This window comes from Musa acuminata, chromosome BXJ2-10, assembly GCF_036884655.1.
Source record: "Musa acuminata AAA Group cultivar baxijiao chromosome BXJ2-10, Cavendish_Baxijiao_AAA, whole genome shotgun sequence".
In the NCBI taxonomy this organism is placed as follows: domain Eukaryota; kingdom Viridiplantae; phylum Streptophyta; class Magnoliopsida; order Zingiberales; family Musaceae; genus Musa; species Musa acuminata.
The window spans coordinates 37,454,638-37,473,957 of NC_088347.1; the positions used below are offsets into that span (position 1 = coordinate 37,454,638).

Below are 19,320 nucleotides of genomic sequence, written 5' to 3' on the forward strand. Positions count from 1 at the left end.
AAAAGGTACTGATTCTTTTATGCTAATAATGTCTCAGAAATTGGTAGAGGGGGAAAGTCAATTACTTCAGACAGGTAACCAAATTGAGCACCCATCACAGGTCCAGAAAGATTATTGAATTTGAGCTACATTGGTGCATATCTATTTTTTGATAATAATAGTTGAATTAAATTAAGAGAATAATTACCAGGTAGGTGATAAAATGAACACATTTATAGCATATATCTATAGTTAGTTATGAATTATTTAGTATCTTAAAAATAAGAAACAGTATCATTAATTTTTTAGTAATATGTTTAGTTGATAAAATTTTAATTTAATGAAAGTGTCTATGAGGAAAGATTCAGAAGAGTAGACAAAGAAGATTGTTAGATAGTTGTGGTGCGATTACTGAAAAGAAGATTGTTGGATAGTTGTGGAGCGACTACTGATTATAAGTTGACAATGATATTGCAGAGAATAAAATTCTTGTCAGAAAAGGATATTAAAGATATCTATTTTTTGCTTGGTACAACTTGGTTTGTGTTACTATTTTGGTGTCTTCAAAATAAGGAACAATTCCATTATTTTTTTAATAATATGTTTAGTTATTAAAATTTTAATTTAATGAAAGATTCTAAATTGAAGGACTCAAAAAAGTGGACAAAGAAGATTATTGGATGATTGTGGGGTAATTATTGATTATAAATCGATAATGATATTGAACGGTGTAAAATTTTTTTAAAAATTTTTCAAAAGATTTGAAGTTTAGTTGGTGTTAAAAGTCACTATAAAGTTAAAAGTTTCAATGATCAAATATTATATTTGATAGTTTAGTTGGTGATTTGAAGGAGAATTTACTAGTAATAGAAAGAGATTTTAATGATTTTAATTTGACTACATACGTTGTCTTGTATAAGAGTGCAAAAAGATTCATAGAGCTAAATAGTTGCAACATTATGACTGTTGTTATTATTATGATTGTTTGCACTTGTAGGTTATATTGACAAATTCTCCATCTATATTATGCTTGCATTGCATCTCAATAAAAATAAAAGTAGCTGAAGCTGCATATAAATTTTTTTCTTGAAACAAGTGAAGTCACTTACTCTTGCGATGAGACCCAAGAGTCTAACGAGTGAGTTCAATCAGGCATGGTCCAAGCACTCACCTAATCCAATTGGAGTTTTAATGTTGTGAAGTCATCTTAGAATGTTAATATGTTGTGGAAGAACTATATTGATATGGATTTCCTTGATCCAATGTCTGCTTAGTTCACTAAGGATATAATTCTCTGTCATATAATTTATACCTTCTGAAACATATTGTAAGTGTGAAACTCCATATTTTAATGGGGTATTTTTTTTCTTATAACATTTTTGTTTAGTTATTTAAAATCTAACAGCAAAAGTTTATGAACTCTACGTTAACATCTTCTGAACCCTATCCCCTTTGTTGCGTACTGATTGTACCATTGAATCATCTTAAATTTGTGTTAATTTAAACCATCTCTTAGAGTACAACATCCAAGTTGATTTTGAGATTCATTTTTCATTTTTTATTTTTTTGCTACAAATCTTTTATATGGATATGAATGGGTACGAATCATTAGTTCAGAAAGATAACTAAAATATTCTCAAGTTTTTATGTTATGTTTCTACGATAGTTGACTAATTATGTTTGTCAACTGATCTGTGTCAACTTGGCCCTAGTCATATTAAAATTAATGTTGATTACGTTGTTACTGGTTTTATTATAATATATGAAATCATCATAGCTGAACTATCATTTGTGTGAAATATCATATGAATAAGAACAGAATTATGGATGTCATTAAATATGAAATCACATTTCGAACCCCACCCAAACCCCCGCGGCGCAACCCTGCCCTAATCGCAGCGACCGCTCTTTTTCTTCGGCGACTGCGGCGTCTCCTAAGTGAACGACGGCTGCCTTACTCTCCATCGGGAAACAGCGACAGTTGGCGGTGCCGTCTTCCCCTCCCGGTATCTCTCTTTCTCTTTCTCTTCCTCCTTCGCCATCGCACACTCCCTTCTCCTCCCTCTTTCCCCTCTGTTCATCGCAGCCCCGCCCCACGCGCGCCAGCCCCCCTTCGCCGACACCATCCTCCTCCTCCTTCCTCCCTCTTCCCGCTTCCCCCAATTTTTCTTTGTTTTTCTTCCTCGATACCATCCTGCAATAAGATTAGTTTTTTTTGTATTTTTCTGCAAACAGCACACGATACTGCTTCAAAAGATGATGTTTTTGTTGCAAAAAAGGCTCTTTTGCCTTTTCCCATGTAACAATTCCTCCATTTATCGTTCCTCCTATCAACTTTGCAGCCTGTTTAACTTTTCCACTTCCAAAGACCAGAGTTCAGAGCACAGATCCAACTTTTTAGTGGTCAAGCCCCTTCAATCATGTGAACTTTCCTCAGAAAAGGCTGCAAAAACACCCAAGTATCACACCTGTCGTAAAAATTCTTCTAATCTTTTCATTGAGTTCTTTAAGCAGAACGGTTGGAGCGATGTACAAGTCATGAAACTTACCCAGAAGGCACCCCGGTTGCTGTGTGCTAAGGTAGAGACTACACTGAAGCCCAGGATGAGATCTTTGCAGGACATGGGATTTTCTGTTACCGAAATAGTTCAGTTGGTTTCAAAATTTCCGACTGTACTCTATCATAATATCCAACCGAATTTGAACTTCTTGAAGTCACTACTTGGTTCTAATGAGAGGTTACTGAAAGCCTGCAGTAGGAACCGATTTCTTCTTACTTCTAGCTTAGCTCGGAAGATAGAGCCCAATATATCTCTCTTAAGGGAATGTGGCATCAGTGATGAATGCATCGCGCGTATGGTGGTGTTGAATTCGGGTTTTGTTGTTCGAAAAAACAAATTTATTAAGGAAGTTATGGAACATGTCGAGGAGTTGGGTGTGCCACATGATTGTGGAATGTTCCCTCATGCACTTCTTACTGTCTTGAACTCGAGCAGATCTAAGTGTGATGCTACCTTTGCAACCTTGAAGAGCTTTGGTTGGTCCCAGCCAGATATCGTTGCCATACTCAGGAAGAACCCATGTGTTTGGAGACTCTCAAAGAAGAACATATCTGACAAAATGACATTCCTGACGAAGGAAGCTGGTTGTGAGCTGCAGTATATCATTTGCCATCCTGGGATTCTTGCATATAGCTTGGAGAAGAGGTTGAGACCGCGACATGAAGTTATAAATTTTCTTGAGCAGAATAAATTGCTGGATAAAGGACATCGCCTTTTATATGTCATGCCACTAACTGAGCAGAAGTTCATGAACAAATTTCTTTTCCCGTACAAGGAGAAATTTACTGCTCTCTATAATGCCTATGTTGCTGCTGTGCAGGGAAAGCACCATGTTGTCGCTGAAAATTAGGATTGCAAGTGCTTCCTCGAGACAAAAGTGTAAACCTATTGCATACTGACTGCACTATTTAATCATCTTAAATTTGTGACAATTTATATTCTTCAGGAGTTTCGTCTGAGTGGAACATCCCTGTTGATTTTGATATTTTATTTCTAATTATCTTTTGATACCTTTTATTTTATACCGATGTTTTTAAAGCATTTGTGTTATGTTTCTATTGTAGCTTGTTATTTCTCTCGGTTGATCGGTGGCGACTTGACCTCAGACATGCGTGGGAAAATAATTAATGTGTGGAGAAACAATATTGTGCGAGTGACTCTTCATCATATTCTCAATATCTCTGCGCCATCTCTATCTCTCTTACAAGAGAGATCGAAACGATACATGAGTTATAATCTTAGCCCTTTCAATATTCTTCTAAACTGAAATTAAGTGTAAGCAAAATAAAAGTTGCAACCACTTGAAATATCATAACATTACAGCAGCGAGGAAACATTTTAAAGACCCCGTACATATTATGAAATCTAACTTGGAGAAACTTTCGAATCAAGTACACGATACATATATATATATATATATATATATATATATATATATATATATATATATATATATATATATATATATATATATAATGTGCTAAGAAAAATATGGTAAATATTTGTTTAAAAGGTTTCATATGACAACTTATATGCCAATGAATACAAATGATAAATTATGTTAAATAATATAGTTAAAAATAGATTAAATAAAATATTCATGTTTAATTTGTGCGTAAATTTATCTCACACGTCGGATATTATATTTACAGTTAGTTTGTTATTCGGATTTATGCACAGCCCCTATAAGCATCACTTTAGAGCAGTTAAAAGAGTTCAGAAATTTTTTTTTCAATACAACTTTAAGATACAAATATTTTGAATTAAGGAGGTGTGATATGATTAATTTAAATATTTAGAATTAAATACAATAAAAGATAAAGATTTAAATTAGAAAAATGAATGAGGATGAGAAGATTTGTTGGAATATAAGATATTTCTTTATTATTTAAAAGAACTTATACTCTTTTATTTCTTTTGATTAATATAAATAGGAGTTATTAAATAAATCCAAGGTACTATAGATTTGAAGTACTAATCTTTTTTTTTTTTTTTTGAACTATCTTCATCTCGACGATGTGGTGATCCAAAATTTATACTAATTTTTCACTTGAAAGCTTGCTGGGATCACCACTCATTTGTGGTGATTGGTGATGCAACGAATGAATCGAGTGGAAACATCAATCGACTGAGATGAGACTTCACAACATCCATCCATATGGCTGATCATGAATAGTTTGGACATCTTGGCTGATCATGCAGAGTTCAATGATAAATTAACCCTATCCCCCTATTGCATACTGATTGTACTATTTTAAATTTGTGATAATTTAAAGTCTTCATGGGGAACCTCTTAGAGTATAACATTCATGTTAATTTATCTTAAATTTGTGATAATTTAAATTCTTCGTGAGGAACCTCTTAGAGTATAACATCCATGTTAATTTTGAGATTTGTTTTCTATAAAAATTTTTCGTGTTATAAATGATATCGAATCTTTTATATCGATGTGAATGAGTACAAGTCATTAGATCATAAAGATAATCAAAATATTTTTTCGAAGTTTTTATGTTATGTTTCTACCATAGTTGATTTTGAGATTCGTTTTCTATAAATTTTTTCGTGCTATAAATGATATCGAATATTTTATATCGATATGAATGAGTACAAGTTATTAGATCATTAAGATAATCAAAATATTCTCAAGTTTTTATGTTATGTTTCTACTAGAGTTTAACTATGTATGAATGTATAGAGAAATATGTATGAATGTATAGAGAAATTTAATTGTGTGAGGACTTTCATTCATCATCGCATGCTCATCATTTCTCCACCACGATATCAGACATCTTAGTTTTTGTAAAAGGTTCTTCTATTGTTATAATCAAGTGGAGACTAGGAGACATTATTATCACATGAAATAATATGATTTAAAATCAAAATAAATCGAAGTGAAAAATCAGACACAAAAAATAAGCATAATAAGCTAGAAAAGATTGGTATCGAGAACAATGATCCGCGGAGTTTCACAGACCTACTAAGATACTTAAATAATACATCGATAGATTTTCTTTTCCGTTTTTTCTTCTTTCCATTTCTTTTGCTATGAGACGATCGATATGTGCCTCAGCGGTAATAATAAATAAAACTGTGATTTCATTTTACATGTTGAAGCATTAGTACTCATATTGTTTTGGCATCCAAAATAATTTCATCATCGACAGTTAGTTTTGTTACATGAGCATCCGATAAGTGGGGTGGGCCCCACGAATTCGACCGGAAGCGGTTCGACGGGTCAGGCGCCCGAATGATTAAAATCCGGATCGAACCTGAGCATCCGATAAGTGGGGTGGGCCCCACGAATTCGACCGGAGGCGGTTCGACGGGTCAGGCGCCCGAATGATTAAAATCCGGATCGAACCTGAGTCACATTTCGAACCCGACCCAAACCCCCGCGGCGCGACCTTACCCTAATCGCAGCGACCGCTCTTTTTCTTCGGCGAGTGCGGCGTCTCCTCATTGACGACGGCTGCCTTCGTCTCCATCGGGAAACAGCGACAGTTGGCGGTGGCGTCTTCCCTTCCCGGTATCTCTCTTTCTCTTCCTCCTTCGCCATCGCACACTCCCTTCTCCTCCCTCTTGCCGCTCTGTTCATCGCAGCCCCGTCCCACGCGCGCCAGCCCCCCTTCCCCGATCCCTCCTCCCTCTCCCCCTTTCGTCGCAAGCTCGCCCCCTTCCCCGACACCATCCTCTTCCCTCTTCCCCCAAATTTTCTTTGTTTTTCTTCCTCGATACGATCCTCCACCTCCCTTCTCCTTCCTCCTCCTCCCTCCTCCCTCTTCCCCCCGTTCATCACAGTCCCCCGGACCCTCGCCTCGTCGCAACCCCCTTCGCAGACCTCTTCTCCCTCTTCCCCTCTTCCTCGCTGCTCCCAGACCACAGCCCCGTCTTCTGCCTCCTCCTCACTCCTCCTTTCTGTATTTGTGACTGCTGTAATTTTTATGTTAATTTTGAATTATAATTTTTTACTATAATTATTAAAATGTCATTTTTGATGTTAATCTTCTTTTTTTAGTTATCTTTTTATTATATTTGGATAATTTAGCACTTTAATGTTTTCTAGATAGTTAAATCAATGTAATTTGATATTTACCGGTGATGATTTGAATATGAAATGAGATGAAACTCATTTTGTCTAATTTTTATTTTAATGCCTGGATTTTTTGTTAATTATATTTTTTATTATTTTATATTGGCTAGTTCTTTGCGGAGCTTGGGCGAGTGCCTTTAACAACACTGTCCTGAACATTGGCACAGTAGCATGGAACAAGTGATCTTTTTTACATACTCATTTCCTGATCATTGTAACCCATTAAGGAGGCCATAAAAAATAATTTTGATATATTAATTTAGATTAACGTAACTTGATTGTAGGCAGATACTGTGGTCAAATATGGTGCTCAGTGTTTGGAATTTTATTATCATACAGTATCTCCAATGATGTTTTTTTTTTTACAATTGACAATTAATTTCTGGTTCTTGGATATCAGCTGGTTCATTGACCTCATATTGTTAGATTAAAGGAAAAAAGTTACTATAATTTTAAGTTAGATTAAAGTTTTTAATTTGGAAATAAATTTAAATTTACTATAATTTTAGCAAAAATAATCTTATTTAGGAAAGAATAGTGACACATTTTTTTCGAGCTTTAAGGAATGTCTTTGTGGTACGTTCTCAATCATCCTTATATTAATATTGAATTGTTTATAAACAAATGATTAGAATTATTAGATTATTTATTTAAACAACTTAAATTTTAAGATTCAAATGAATCAAGTAATTAATCGATGAATTGTTAGATTATTTATTTAAACAATTTAAACTTTAAGATTCAAATGAATCAAATAATCAATCGATGGATATACTTGGTTCTACCACCAAAAAGAACGACGCGATTCCATCGGCTGTGGATTGGGCTCTTCAATCCTCTATATCTATATATAAATTTGACATGCTTGTTAGATCCAATCCTAAAATTGATCTCGCGACATAGTATAATGGTACACCGTATGTCATTAATGCATTAATGTAGTTTGGTCGTAGTTTGATTGTCTTGAACAAAGTGTCCGAGGCAGTTCTTGAGGCAAGGATGGTTGTGACATATATTGGTATGGAGCATGGAGAATGTCAGAACTTCTACTTTCACCACTGATTGGTTGCTTCGTGTCATAAGATCGATAATCGCATTGTTGCTCGTAGAAGAATGACCAACCATGATTGTAGTACTGTTGGCTGTAAGATTCTTCATAATATGATGGTTGTGCATATGATGAGCTTCACGTTGTGTCTATATCTTTGTCGCATCTGCTGAAAACCATCCACTGTTTTCCCTTTTCCCTTCTATGTATAAACATCACCGATATCTCGTCGAGCTTAATGATCTGAATCCTGGGTGATATGTGTAAAATATTGCTCCTCAGTGCATGCACTACCCTCAAATTGTGTAGACGTGACCATCTCTAACGTCATTGCCATTATCGATCAAGGTACTATTTCTACGTCGCTGTCATGTCTTTGGACGGAGCTGGTTGTTGAATGCGATTGAGAAGGTGTCTCGTCGTCCAACTCTATTCTTTTCAACGGTGCGACTGATGCTATTGTCTTCCCCTTTGTCTATTCCTTTGCTTTTGCACATTGGTCGAATGATTATGATGGTTGGGTGTCTCTAGTTAATCTTGATTAGAGTGTTCATTCCCTTAATCCTTTCAAATTTGATCCAATCCACAAATTTCTCAAACAATGTCTTTTCTACATACCGGTCTAGTTTGACATGTAAGTGAATCATTTCTTTACATTCTTGATGAAAAGGATCAATTATTCTGGAAGTGCTCATTTGAAATGTTTCAGGTTTTCGTTGTAGGACATTAGTCAATCTGATGTTAGACAAAACATTATGCATCTTCCACCTAATCTGAATGCTGAAGTACCTAGTGCGAGTCCTTGACTGATGTTCAACCTATTAGCACAAACTTGAATATCATCTGTATACGATCAACATAGTTAATGCCATTGTCACTCTTATGCTGCATATTTGATGAAAATATATTTGATGTCATTTTTCAATATCTGCAGGGATATAGCGTGCTTCACAGTTTCTGAAGCTACCAACTGCAATAGATAAATAGTGGAAGGTAGTGTCAGTGCGCATGTGTCACATCAAGACATTATTTCAGTGGTGGAGAATTGCTTGGATTTGAGCATGACAACAAGTAAATGATCAAAGGTACTCATAATCAACACTCAAACACCATTTAGAGACTTAAATCTGGAAGAAATGGTTTATGGGAACTGATGGTAGGTGGATTTATGTGAAGAATTTTATCTGATACAGATGATCAGCTTGAAGTTTTCAACTTCCTTTTGGTTGGAAGCAGATACAGAAAATATATTTAGTTTGGATGCGCTTGATCTGAGGTAGAAGAGGAGTTGGACTTAGAGAGGGCAGCGATTAGATTAGTTTTTTTGTATTTTTCTGCAAACAGCACACGATACTGCTTCAAAAGATGATGTTTTTGGTGCAAAAAAGGCTCTTTTGCCTTTTCCCATGTAACAATTCCTCCATTTATCTTTCCTCCTATCAACTTTGCAGCCTGTTTAACTTTTCCACTGCCAAATGCGATAGTTCAGAGAACAGTTCCAACTTTATAGTGGTCAACCCCCTTCAATCATGTGAACTTTCCTCAGAAAAGGCTGCAAAAACAGCCAAGTATCACACCTGTCGTAAAAATTCTTCGAGTCTTTACATTGAGTTCTTTAAGCAGAAGGGTTGGAGCGATGCACAAGTCATGAAACTTACCCAGAAGGCACCCAAGGTGCTGCGTGCTAACGTAGAGACTACACTGAAGCCCAGGATGAGATCTTTGCAGGACATGGGATTTTCTGTTACTGAAATAGTTCAGTTGGTTTCAAAATGTCCGGCTATACTCTTTCAGAATATCCAACCGAATTTGAACTTCTTGAAGTCACTACTTGGTTCTAATGAGAGGTTACTGAAAGCCTGCAGTAGGAACCGATTTCTTCTTATTTCTAGCTTAGCTCGGAAGATAGAGCCCAATATATCTCTCTTAAGGGAATGTGGCATCAGTGATGAATGCATCGCGGGTATGGTGGTGTTGAATCCGTGTTTTGTTGTTCGAAAAAACAAATTTATTAGGGAAGTTATCGATTATGTTGAGGAGTTGGGTGTGCCACGGGATTGTGGAATGTTCCGTCATGCACTTCATTCTGTCATGAACATGAGCAGATCTAAGTGTGATGCTACCTTTGCAACCTTTAAGAGCTTTGGTTGGTCCCAGCCAGACATCGTTGCCATACTCAGGAAGAAACCAACTGTTTGGACACTCTCAAAGAATAACATATCTGACAAGATGACATTCCTGATGAAGGAAGCTGGTTGTGAGCTGCAGTATATCATTCGCCATTCTGGTATTCTTTCATATAGCTTGGAGAAGAGGTTGAGACCTCGTCATGATGTTATAAATTTTCTTGAGCAGAATAAATTGCTAGATAAAGGACGAGGCCTTGCATATGTCATGCGACTAACTGAGCAGAAGTTCATGAACAAATTTCTTTTCCCGTACAAGGAGAAATTTACTGCTCTCTATAATTCCTATGTTGCTGCTGTGCAGGGAAAGCACCATGTTGTCGCTGAAAATTAGGATTGCAAGTGCTTCCCCGAGACAATGTGTAAACCTGTTGCATCCTGACTGCACTATTTAATCATCTTAAATTTGTGACAATTTATATTCTTCAGGAGTTTCGTCTGAGTGGAACATCCCTGTTGATTTTGATATTTTATTTCTAATTATCTTTTGATACCTTTTATTTTATGCCGATGTTTTAAAGCATTTGTGTTATGTTTCTATGGTAGCTAGTTATTTCTCTCGGTTGATCAGTGGCAACTTGGCCTCAGACATGCGTGGGAAAATAATTAATGTGTGGAGAAATAATATTTTGCTGATGACTCTTCAACATATTTTGTTATCGCTTCATCAACTTTTGATATTTCTTTATTAATATTATAATAATATAAAAATATAATATATCTTCTAATATATGTAGATGATATTATTGTCACATACAATGATCTTGATCGAATCTTTCTCAAAAATTTAGGATTCTTCCTCAATAATTAGCTACTCCTTTATCTACAAATAAATCATTCAGATTCTTCCTCAATAATTAGCTACTCCTTTATCTACAAATAAATCATTCAAATTATGTGATGGCAGTTCTATCGTGAACTCAATTCAATTCGGATAAGTAATTGACTCCTTACAATAACTTTCACTTATAATGAAAATTTATTCTAATTTTTCACTTGAAAGCTTGCTGCTTCATCTGTGTGTGTTCCTTCCAATTATTGATCTCACAGCAGTAACACATGCATTGTGAATGGCATGTCATTCAGGGCGTCCAACAGATGTTGACACACGACCAACTCGGCGACCATTGCCGAAAACAGCTGTTTCCGATCGCAGTACACGCTTCGTCTCGAGGCTTGAGAAAAGAGACACGATTATATTAATATAATTATTCTCGTGCAATCTAAAAGTATAAGAATAATTTTCTTATTTTTATTATTTTAAAATCTTAACAAATATTTAACTTATTTTCAAAATTACTCTTAATAAATTTTAAAATACCGTCACATTAATATCGATAGAATATCACCGGATGAGTCGAATATTTGAGTAATATCCAATAAGCGCATTTAAGAATATATCTATATATATATCTAAATGATAAAAATATAAATAACGTGCAGAAGAAACTAGAACATAAGATAAGATGATCATTCTTCCTCTCAATCGATTGCTTCTGTGACCAAAAATCAAAGCTACTATTGAGTTGATACAAAAAAATACAGTAATTGACAAAAGAAAGCCTGTTTCATATAATGAGATCTTCTTCATGCATAGGTAGATGTTCTCAAGAGATGCTCCATATCTACCACCTTTGGAAACTGGTCAGCAATATCACCTACCCCTCCGTTTGTCTAATTCAACGAAAAGACAATTGGATTGGAAATTTTAGGTATTTGGTTGAAAATATTTCATTGCAGGCTCAAGTAAGCTTCTCTTGTTAGTAAATATTAATCATTAAACAATAGGCTAATCAATAATCGATCATCAGCAACAGTGCAACTTTTATTTCCTTAAACAAGAAGAGTTCCTACAGGAACATGGCTGATAAGGATTCTATCAACTACAGCTCCTGATGGATTGTTATTACGATACAAAAAGGAAAATGCTTCATACTATGGATGACACGATCATATAGGAACAGGTTGAAGAAGCAACAAGGAGATGCACTCTCTCATTGTAGTGTTAGATTCGGTGTATGCATCGATGTACTTGTACACGTTCTCTAAGATTCGTGTAAAATAGAGTGACGTTTGGAGTAGCGGGGCGAGGAATGTGGTCGGATTGAGGCACTCTTGGTTTATATCCTTCCATGCGTCTTCCACCATTTCTTGGAGCTTCTTGCATGCATCGTCTATGGATGTTCCATACTCTTTCATGCAGCAGTGTACTGTGGAGACAACATGTTCCCTCTTCCCTTCTCTCTGCGTGCAAGTCGATAAAGAAGAAATGTTTCTTTACTTTTGGCATTCGGTACAGATCGATCGATGTTGATTACTTTTGAAAGCTTAGCTTTCAGACGCTCACCACATCACAAGTCCATAAACAACTGGAGAATGGGGGAAATCGTGTGGGTTAATTACCTCATACGAAGTGATGTCATTCATGATTCGACCGATTGCAGAAGAAGCGTCGACGATCTTGGGAAAGCTGGCAGCCCATTCAAATGCTTCCTTGGTTGCGACTTCCCCCATGCCAACCAAAATGGCAGAAGCAAGCAAGGGATACGTGGTGCTCATCTTGGAAACTCCCAGGTGTTCTTCTAATGTGGGCACATATTTCTCATCCCTCCATCTGGATTCCTCAAAATAAGCTCTAGCTTGAGACTTCAACTGTGATCACGAGGAAACCAAACCAAATATGACAGCAGAAACGCGTCAGGAGAGAGAGAGGTGCAAGTCTAAGAAATTTTCTATGTGAACTGTCATCATCTTTCATGATTTAGGTTTGATTGTATACACACTGAGGCTTGCCATCCATAAATATATAGTCTATTTAATGAGTTTCCATATAAAAGAAGGATATAAGTACATACTGCTTCCTTGAAGTAAAATATCCTAAACTTCTCCTCGGCTGCAAGCTCAGTTTCGAATTCTCGAACAGCGAATAGAAGCTTGAGAAAGAAGTCCTTTAAGTACTCCGGGAGCTGATCAACAGCCTCAAAGTCCCACCTGCACGTAGCATTTCTTCTCAGCAAAGGATTATCTCGAATTGCTGAAGGCACCCAGAAATCACATTTTCGTGGTTTCTATATATGTGTGATGCACAACTTAATTGCTACTGCTTTTTCTTCTTAGCTTAATAGTATTAGCAAAAATGCAACGAGGTCTCCAAACCTTTGGATGGCATCAGTTAGTAGTTGGCTCTCCTCTAATGTGCTATAGTCATCATAGATATCATCCAAGATGGAGGTAACGAGCACTATCTTGGTAGTCATTACCCGTGCACGTGAAAACTGGGGTTCGTAGTATACACCCAGTATCCAGTAGTATGCTTCTACCGCTCGATCTCGAGCAAAACTTAGGGTTTTGGTTAGGGCTAAATCCTTCCACCACTTGTCACTAATTATCATCAATTTGGAACCTAAACGTAAGCAAATATAAATGCCGTATAAAGAAGACTTGCATGCAGACGTCCTTGAGCTCTCGACGATGAAGAGATTGCAGTATATGGAAGTCCAGCTTTGCGAGCTCTAGGATCTTATCGTTTCGTGTTGGCTCCTCCTGGTAGATGGAGATGTAATGCCTTGCGAAAAGCCTTTTTATGCTTCTGCGAAGAGGGGTCTCGAGGGCAAGAGACACTAGCGTTGCCATAGGTGGGTTGAGATCATGAACCATGGACGTAAGGTGAATCCGTGTGAAAGAAATAGCTTCATCAAGTATGGTCTCTCCGTGAGTTCCAAGGTAAGCCGCGTTGTATAAGCTTAGCAGCCCTTTTACATCGTCAGTCAAGGTTGTTGAGAAGCTCCCTCCCTCATCCTTGAACTTGTCGAAGACATCTGAATAAATAGAGTGATGACATCTATTGTGGTAGGAAAAACTAAAGACCTCTGTTATGATCCATAGAGCAACAAATGAACTAAATAAAATGATACTATCACCAATTGCTAGCTGATTTTTTTTTTAATCTTTGTTTTATTATAGAAAAAGAGACCTATATTTGTTTTTATCTTTTTTTTTTAATAAATAACATTAATTAAAAATTTCAAATGATATCCAAAGTGGTCCTATGTACACATATACTTAATTCATTCATTCAAAACAGAAACACCATGGAGGAGGTTTGCAGCACTTATCGGACAGCATTCAAATCTCCCTAGAGTCTTTACTTTCTTATTATGATCGAAATAAATGAGGGTATCAACAGGCACTTTCCGCTCTTCTGACAAATTCAACAAAACTACGTATAGAATACTACCCTATACATACATTAAGGAAGATGAGGAGATTACCGGAGGTCACGCTGTATCCTTTCTCTCTAAGCAGTCGGAATCTGAGTGAAACCTCGTACAGTCCATCGTTGGCGCTATCAGCATCGTAGACTCGTTTCAAAGCTTCGGTTAGTTCCTCCTCGAAGTGGTAATCGAGTCCAAGAAGCTGAATCGTATCGATCAAATGCATGGTTTGTGTCACATCGTTATTGTCCTGGAACATTCTCCTTACTTCTTCCCTGAGTTCTTCGCCTCGGTCTCTCATCCATGCTTCTGACTGTATCATGCTTAGACGTTAGTTGATCTCACGGATCCACATCTGGTGATCTGTATTCGTTCTGGCTTATATGAAAAGACAGGAGTGCAGTCTTCAAGTTGAAACAGTTGTTTTCAAAGATGTGGTGGGCTATGGGAGTTTAGAAGCTGTAGCGACTCTCTCGACTTTGTGGGATGTGACTTGAGTTACTAAAGCTTAAGAAAACATTGGAAATACTAGAAAACGAAGATGTTAAAAGAGTTGCATGCCATTTCATTAAAGGGAAGCCAAACAGCAGTTGAGCTGAAGCTGATTGTGCACCAAGTTACACCTATATATTGTCAAATCGATCACTCATGCATGCGTATATAACAAAGAGTTCAGAGACTATATCACAGCGTCAAGATTAAAATAACTCTTCGATGAGACGCGTGCCTTTGTTTCGTCGGAGCAAGGATGGTGTGTGATGAAGTAGTCACCCCAGAGGTCGGGATGATAGACTGCACACTGCCGCACGACCTGATGGCCTGCGGCATCAGGTGACTGAGAACTCACGACCTCCATTCCTCGAAGGCTTGACGAGGTGGACGAGAACGGCGTGGTTGACGTAGAGGACCCTCGTGGCTCGGTGTCTTATAGGCTCCATGGAGGACTCGTGTAAATGAAGGATGAGTTGGCGTTGTTTTGATGCATGTGGTGCTGAATAATTGATGAAGAACGATCCAATTGGAACCAACAAATCAATTAAAACGTGTGTTGCTGCATATGCTTTTCGTAATGGCCACGCCAAAGTATCGTCTCTCTCTCTCTGTCTGTCTCTCTCTGGGTATAATAATGAGATAAAAAGTTTTAGATTTTTCATTCAACAACCAAAAAATTAATTATAAATTATAATGTTATTTTTAATGAATAAAAAAAATTAAAACTCAAAAGCTAGTAAAAATTCCAATAGTTGTAGGATAAGAAGTTGATAAGGCACATGATACATTGTCTGTTGTTAATACCTCACCCGAATCTTCTTATATTACAAATGATTCTAATTTAAGTGATTATTGTGATATCGAGACATATTCAAGAAAAATTTGTAATCTTTCACAAATATAACAATTTGACGATTTTGCATGTTTGCTCTCGAACCTACTTGGTCTAAATTTGTAAATGAGATCTAGAAATTAGTAGACTTTACCATAGGAATAGAGACAATTGGTCTCAAACGAGCGTACAAATTAAATTTTAATATTGATGGTTCATTGCAAAAATATAAAACTCGTTTAGTAGCCAAATGGTATACTTGAATTTCAGGTATCGATATTTTAGGAACATTTTCTCCCGTTGTTAGAATTGATATAATTAAAACATTATTCACATTGGCATCACAAAAAAAAAAAAAAAACAACAAGTTTATCAATTTGATGTTAAATCAGTCTCCTTGAATGTAAAATTGCAAAATGAGATTTATATAAAGCAGCTCGAAGAATTTTAAAATAAAAGCTAGAAAATAAAGTATACAAATTTGATAACCTATTATATGGCTCTAATACAACAAAATTCACAAGTACTTTCTTCAACATAATTTTTTAAAAAATTTAAGTGAGTCAATTATACATATATATAAGCTCAAAGAATAAAAATTATTGTTGTTTGCTTGTAGTGGATGATATGATTTATATTGAAAAATTATCATATATGTTTGTTGAATTTAAGAAAAATATGATGTTAGAATTTGAAATGATTTATCAGGGTCTCTTACATTATTTTCTGGGAATGAAAGTTATTCAAGATACAAATAAATTTTTTATGTGCTAAGAAAAATATGGCAAATATTTGATAAAAAGGTTTCATATAACAACTTATAAGCCGATGAATACTCTAATGAATACAAATGATAAATTTATGTTAAATAATAGAGATAAAAAATAATATAGAAGTTTAATTGGAGGGTAAATTTATCTCACGCTTTCGAGGTTGGATATTATGTTTACAGTTTGTTTGTTATTCGGATCCATGTACAACCCCTACAAGCATCACTTTGGAGCAGCTAAAAGAGTTGTAAGATACGTTAAGAAAACTATATATGTTATGCATAGGTAAAAGATTTTAAGCTATATTCTTATACTGATTAAAAAGTGACTGGGCTGTTATAGAAAAAGCACTTCTAGATTTGTGCTCAGCCTTACCTTAGGTATGATTTTATGAACAATAGAAAAGCAAAAATGTGTTTCTCTCAAGTTCCGAGGCATGTTGCAACCACAAGTATGACATGTCAAATAATTTGGCTTCAAAAAATTCTAATAGATATCTAAGTAAAACAAAAAAGACTAACTAAAATCTAGTGTGGAAACAAATCTATTACTGCAACTACAAAGAATCCTGCTTTCCACGGGTACTTCAAACACATCAAAATTTGACATTATTCTATTGTAGCATTGACGATCAACTTGCTAATATTTTTATAAAAGCTTTGGTGAAAGATTTTTTTTTTTCCTAATACAACTTAAAGTTACAACTATTTTGAATTAAAGGGGTGTGATATGATTAATTTAAATATTTAGTATTAGATGAAATAAAAGATAAAAATTTAAATTAGAAAAAATAAATGAGGGTGAGAAGATTTTTTGGAATATAATAGTTTTCTTTATTATTTAAAAGAACTTATACTCTATATCTTTTGATTAATATAAATAGGAGTTCCTAAATAAATCCAAGGTACTAATCTTTTTTTTTTTTTGAACTATCTTCATCTCTTTCTCCCAGCAGTTATGCAGAAATCCAACAATGTTGGCTTAAGTAAACTATCTTCGTCTCGACGATGTGGTGATCCAAAATTTATACTAATTTTTCAATCGAAAGCTTGCTGCTTCATTTGTGGTGATCGGTGATGCAACGAATGAATCGAGTGGAAACATCAATCGACTGAGATGAGACTTCACAACATCCATACGTGCCTTCAAAGGTAGACGACACGAGCTTCACCTGTGTGTGCTCCTTCCAATTATTGATCTCACAGCACTAACGCGTGCATTGTGAATGGCATGTCGTTCCATTTTCTCGTACATCAGTGGATAGGGAGGGAAGAAGACACGAGAACAATCGGATGTTGACACACTACCAACTCGGCAAGAATTTCCAAAACCTGCTATTTCCTATCACATCGTCATCTCGACTCTCTTATATCGACATCAATGTGCTTATTATCTGCACCATATCAGTTCAAATGGGGAGAAGCACATGCTTTCGTCTCGAGGCTGAGAAGAGGGACACACGATTATATATATAATCATTCTCGTTCGATCTAAAATTATTATTATTTATTTTTATAATTTTATTATTTTAAAATCTTAATTAATACTTAACTTATTTTCTAAATTAATCTTAATAAATTTTAAAATACCAACACATTAAACATCACCGGATGAGTCATATCCATAAGGACATTTAATAATATATCTACATATATCTAAATGATTAAAAATATAAATCACGTGCAGAAGAAACTAGAACATAAGATAAGATGATCATTCTTCCTCTCAATCGATTGCTTCTGTGACCAAAAATCAAAGCTACTACTGAGTTGACACACACAATACAGTCAACTACAGATGCTGATGGATTGTTATTACGATACAAAAAGGAAAATACATCATACTAGGGATGACACGATCATATAGGAACAGGTTGAACAAGCAACAAGGAGATGCACTCTCTCGTTGTAGTGTAAGATTCGGTGAATGCATCGATGTACTTGTATACGTTCTGTAAGATTATGTAAAATAGAATGATGTTTGGAGTAACGAGGTTGTTAAGATTAATTCAAATAGTTACGGTTAGATAAAGTAAAAGATAAAAAATTTAGATTTAAATAAATAGATTAGAATGAAAAGATTTATTTGATAGATGGTAGATTTTTTTCATTGTTTTTAAAAAAACTTGTATTTTATCTTTTAGTCAACATAAATAGGTACTCTTGGATCAATCCACCGGGATGCAGATTGGAATTACTCCTAGTTTCCTCTAGCATTGTCTTCCCCTTCTCTTTGAAGTAATATAAAAGAGCCAACATGGTGGTATTTTTGAAGAAGATCGACATGAGATCCAAAATAATAAACAAGAAGATGACAAGCATTAGAGTATGTGTTCCTAATTAACTTCTCCCTATCTCCAAAGTGATACTTATCAATTTTGGGCTATTAAGATGAAAACTCTGTTTATTTCACAAGGATTATGGAATTTGATAGAAGATAATTTTATTTAGAATAATCTACAAGATCCTAATATTATTAAAAATTAAAGAAATTAGATAAATGAGAATATGTAGAAAGATGCAAAAGCTCTATACATGCTATAACAAGCAATAGATGATTCCTTATTTTCTCGAATCATGATGGCATCAACATCAACAAAAGCCTGAAAAATATTAAAAAGTATGTTTCGAGACACGGACAAAATAAAAATTTCAAAGTTTCAAATTCTTCGATATGAATTCAGAACTCTTATGATGAAAGATTTTAAATCTAGCACTGATTTCTTCTCAAAAGTATCTTCTAGTGTGAATCAAATAAGATCTTACGATGAAAATTTAAAAGATCAAACTGTAGGAGAAAAGGTTTTACGAAGTTTATATCCAAAATTTGATATGATTTCTATGAAGAAGTTAAAGATAAAAGTATATTATCTATTGATAAATTAATGAGTTTCCTTTCGGTTCATAAATAAAAATTTAGCAAATATTCAGATGAGACTTCAAAACATGCTTTTCAAATAAAGATAGATTAGAAGAAGGACCAAAAGAAAAATTCAAAAACCAAATTTCTAGGAATATATCAAAATTGTAGAGGACGAGGCCGATCAAATGAAAGTAAAAAAGAAATCAATCAATATTTTTATTATAAAAAAATTAAACATATTGAAAAGTATTGTAAAATAAAAATCTAAATATTTCTCTCGTAAAAA

General features: G+C 35.1%; 2 protein-coding genes and 1 long non-coding RNA gene across 5 annotated transcripts; 2 read left to right on the forward strand and 1 right to left on the reverse strand.

Annotated features, from left to right (window-relative positions):
- The first annotated feature begins 1,420 nt into the window (after positions 1–1,420).
- Positions 1,421–3,562, forward strand: LOC103969652 (transcription termination factor MTERF6, chloroplastic/mitochondrial-like). Of its 2 annotated transcripts, none has more exons than XR_010492116.1 (2): positions 1,421–1,985; positions 2,322–3,562. XR_010492116.1 is itself a non-coding variant. In XM_065130532.1 (2 exons), exons 1-2 carry the CDS (start codon positions 1,803–1,805, stop codon positions 3,388–3,390), a joined length of 1,080 nt encoding a protein of 359 aa, XP_064986604.1. In that variant the 5' UTR covers positions 1,788–1,802; the 3' UTR covers positions 3,391–3,562. The 2 variants fall into 2 exon arrangements, 1 of the variants encoding a protein (XP_064986604.1); XM_065130532.1 differs by having other exon boundaries at positions 1,788–1,985; positions 2,494–3,562.
- A 2,369-nt stretch (positions 3,563–5,931) lies between these two features.
- Positions 5,932–10,369, forward strand: LOC103974187 (uncharacterized). 2 transcript variants are annotated; one of them, XR_010492118.1, is made up of 2 exons: positions 5,932–6,066; positions 8,613–10,369. It is a non-coding gene; the product is annotated as an uncharacterized LOC103974187 (long non-coding RNA). The 2 variants fall into 2 exon arrangements; XR_010492119.1 differs by lacking the exon at positions 5,932–6,066 and adding an exon at positions 6,078–8,122.
- A 1,429-nt stretch (positions 10,370–11,798) lies between these two features.
- Positions 11,799–14,400, reverse strand: LOC103970002 ((S)-beta-bisabolene synthase-like). The gene is made up of 6 exons (XM_065130916.1): positions 14,136–14,400; positions 13,306–13,682; positions 13,021–13,238; positions 12,720–12,855; positions 12,268–12,516; positions 11,799–12,108 (listed from the first exon to the last, which is right to left on the reverse strand). Exons 1-6 carry the CDS (start codon positions 14,398–14,400, stop codon positions 11,815–11,817), a joined length of 1,539 nt encoding a protein of 512 aa, XP_064986988.1. The 3' UTR covers positions 11,799–11,814.
- Between the last annotated feature and the right edge of the window lie 4,920 nt (positions 14,401–19,320).

Excerpts from the sequence above, each read along its gene's own strand:
- LOC103969652 (XM_065130532.1), top strand. The coding sequence starts at position 1,803 with ATGGATGTCATTAAATATGAAATCACATTTCGAACCCCACCCAAACCC. Across the intron at positions 1,986-2,493 it reads GGTGCCGTCTTCCCCTCCCG|AACGGTTGGAGCGATGTACA; the intron begins GTATCTCTCTTT and ends TTCTTTAAGCAG.
- LOC103970002 (XM_065130916.1), bottom strand. The coding sequence starts at position 14,400 with ATGATACAGTCAGAAGCATGGATGAGAGACCGAGGCGAAGAACTCAGG. Across the intron at positions 13,683-14,135 it reads AGGATACAGCGTGACCTCCG|ATGTCTTCGACAAGTTCAAG; the intron begins GTAATCTCCTCA and ends CTATTTATTCAG. Across the intron at positions 12,517-12,719 it reads TATTTTACTTCAAGGAAGCA|TTGAAGTCTCAAGCTAGAGC; the intron begins GTATGTACTTAT and ends TCGTGATCACAG.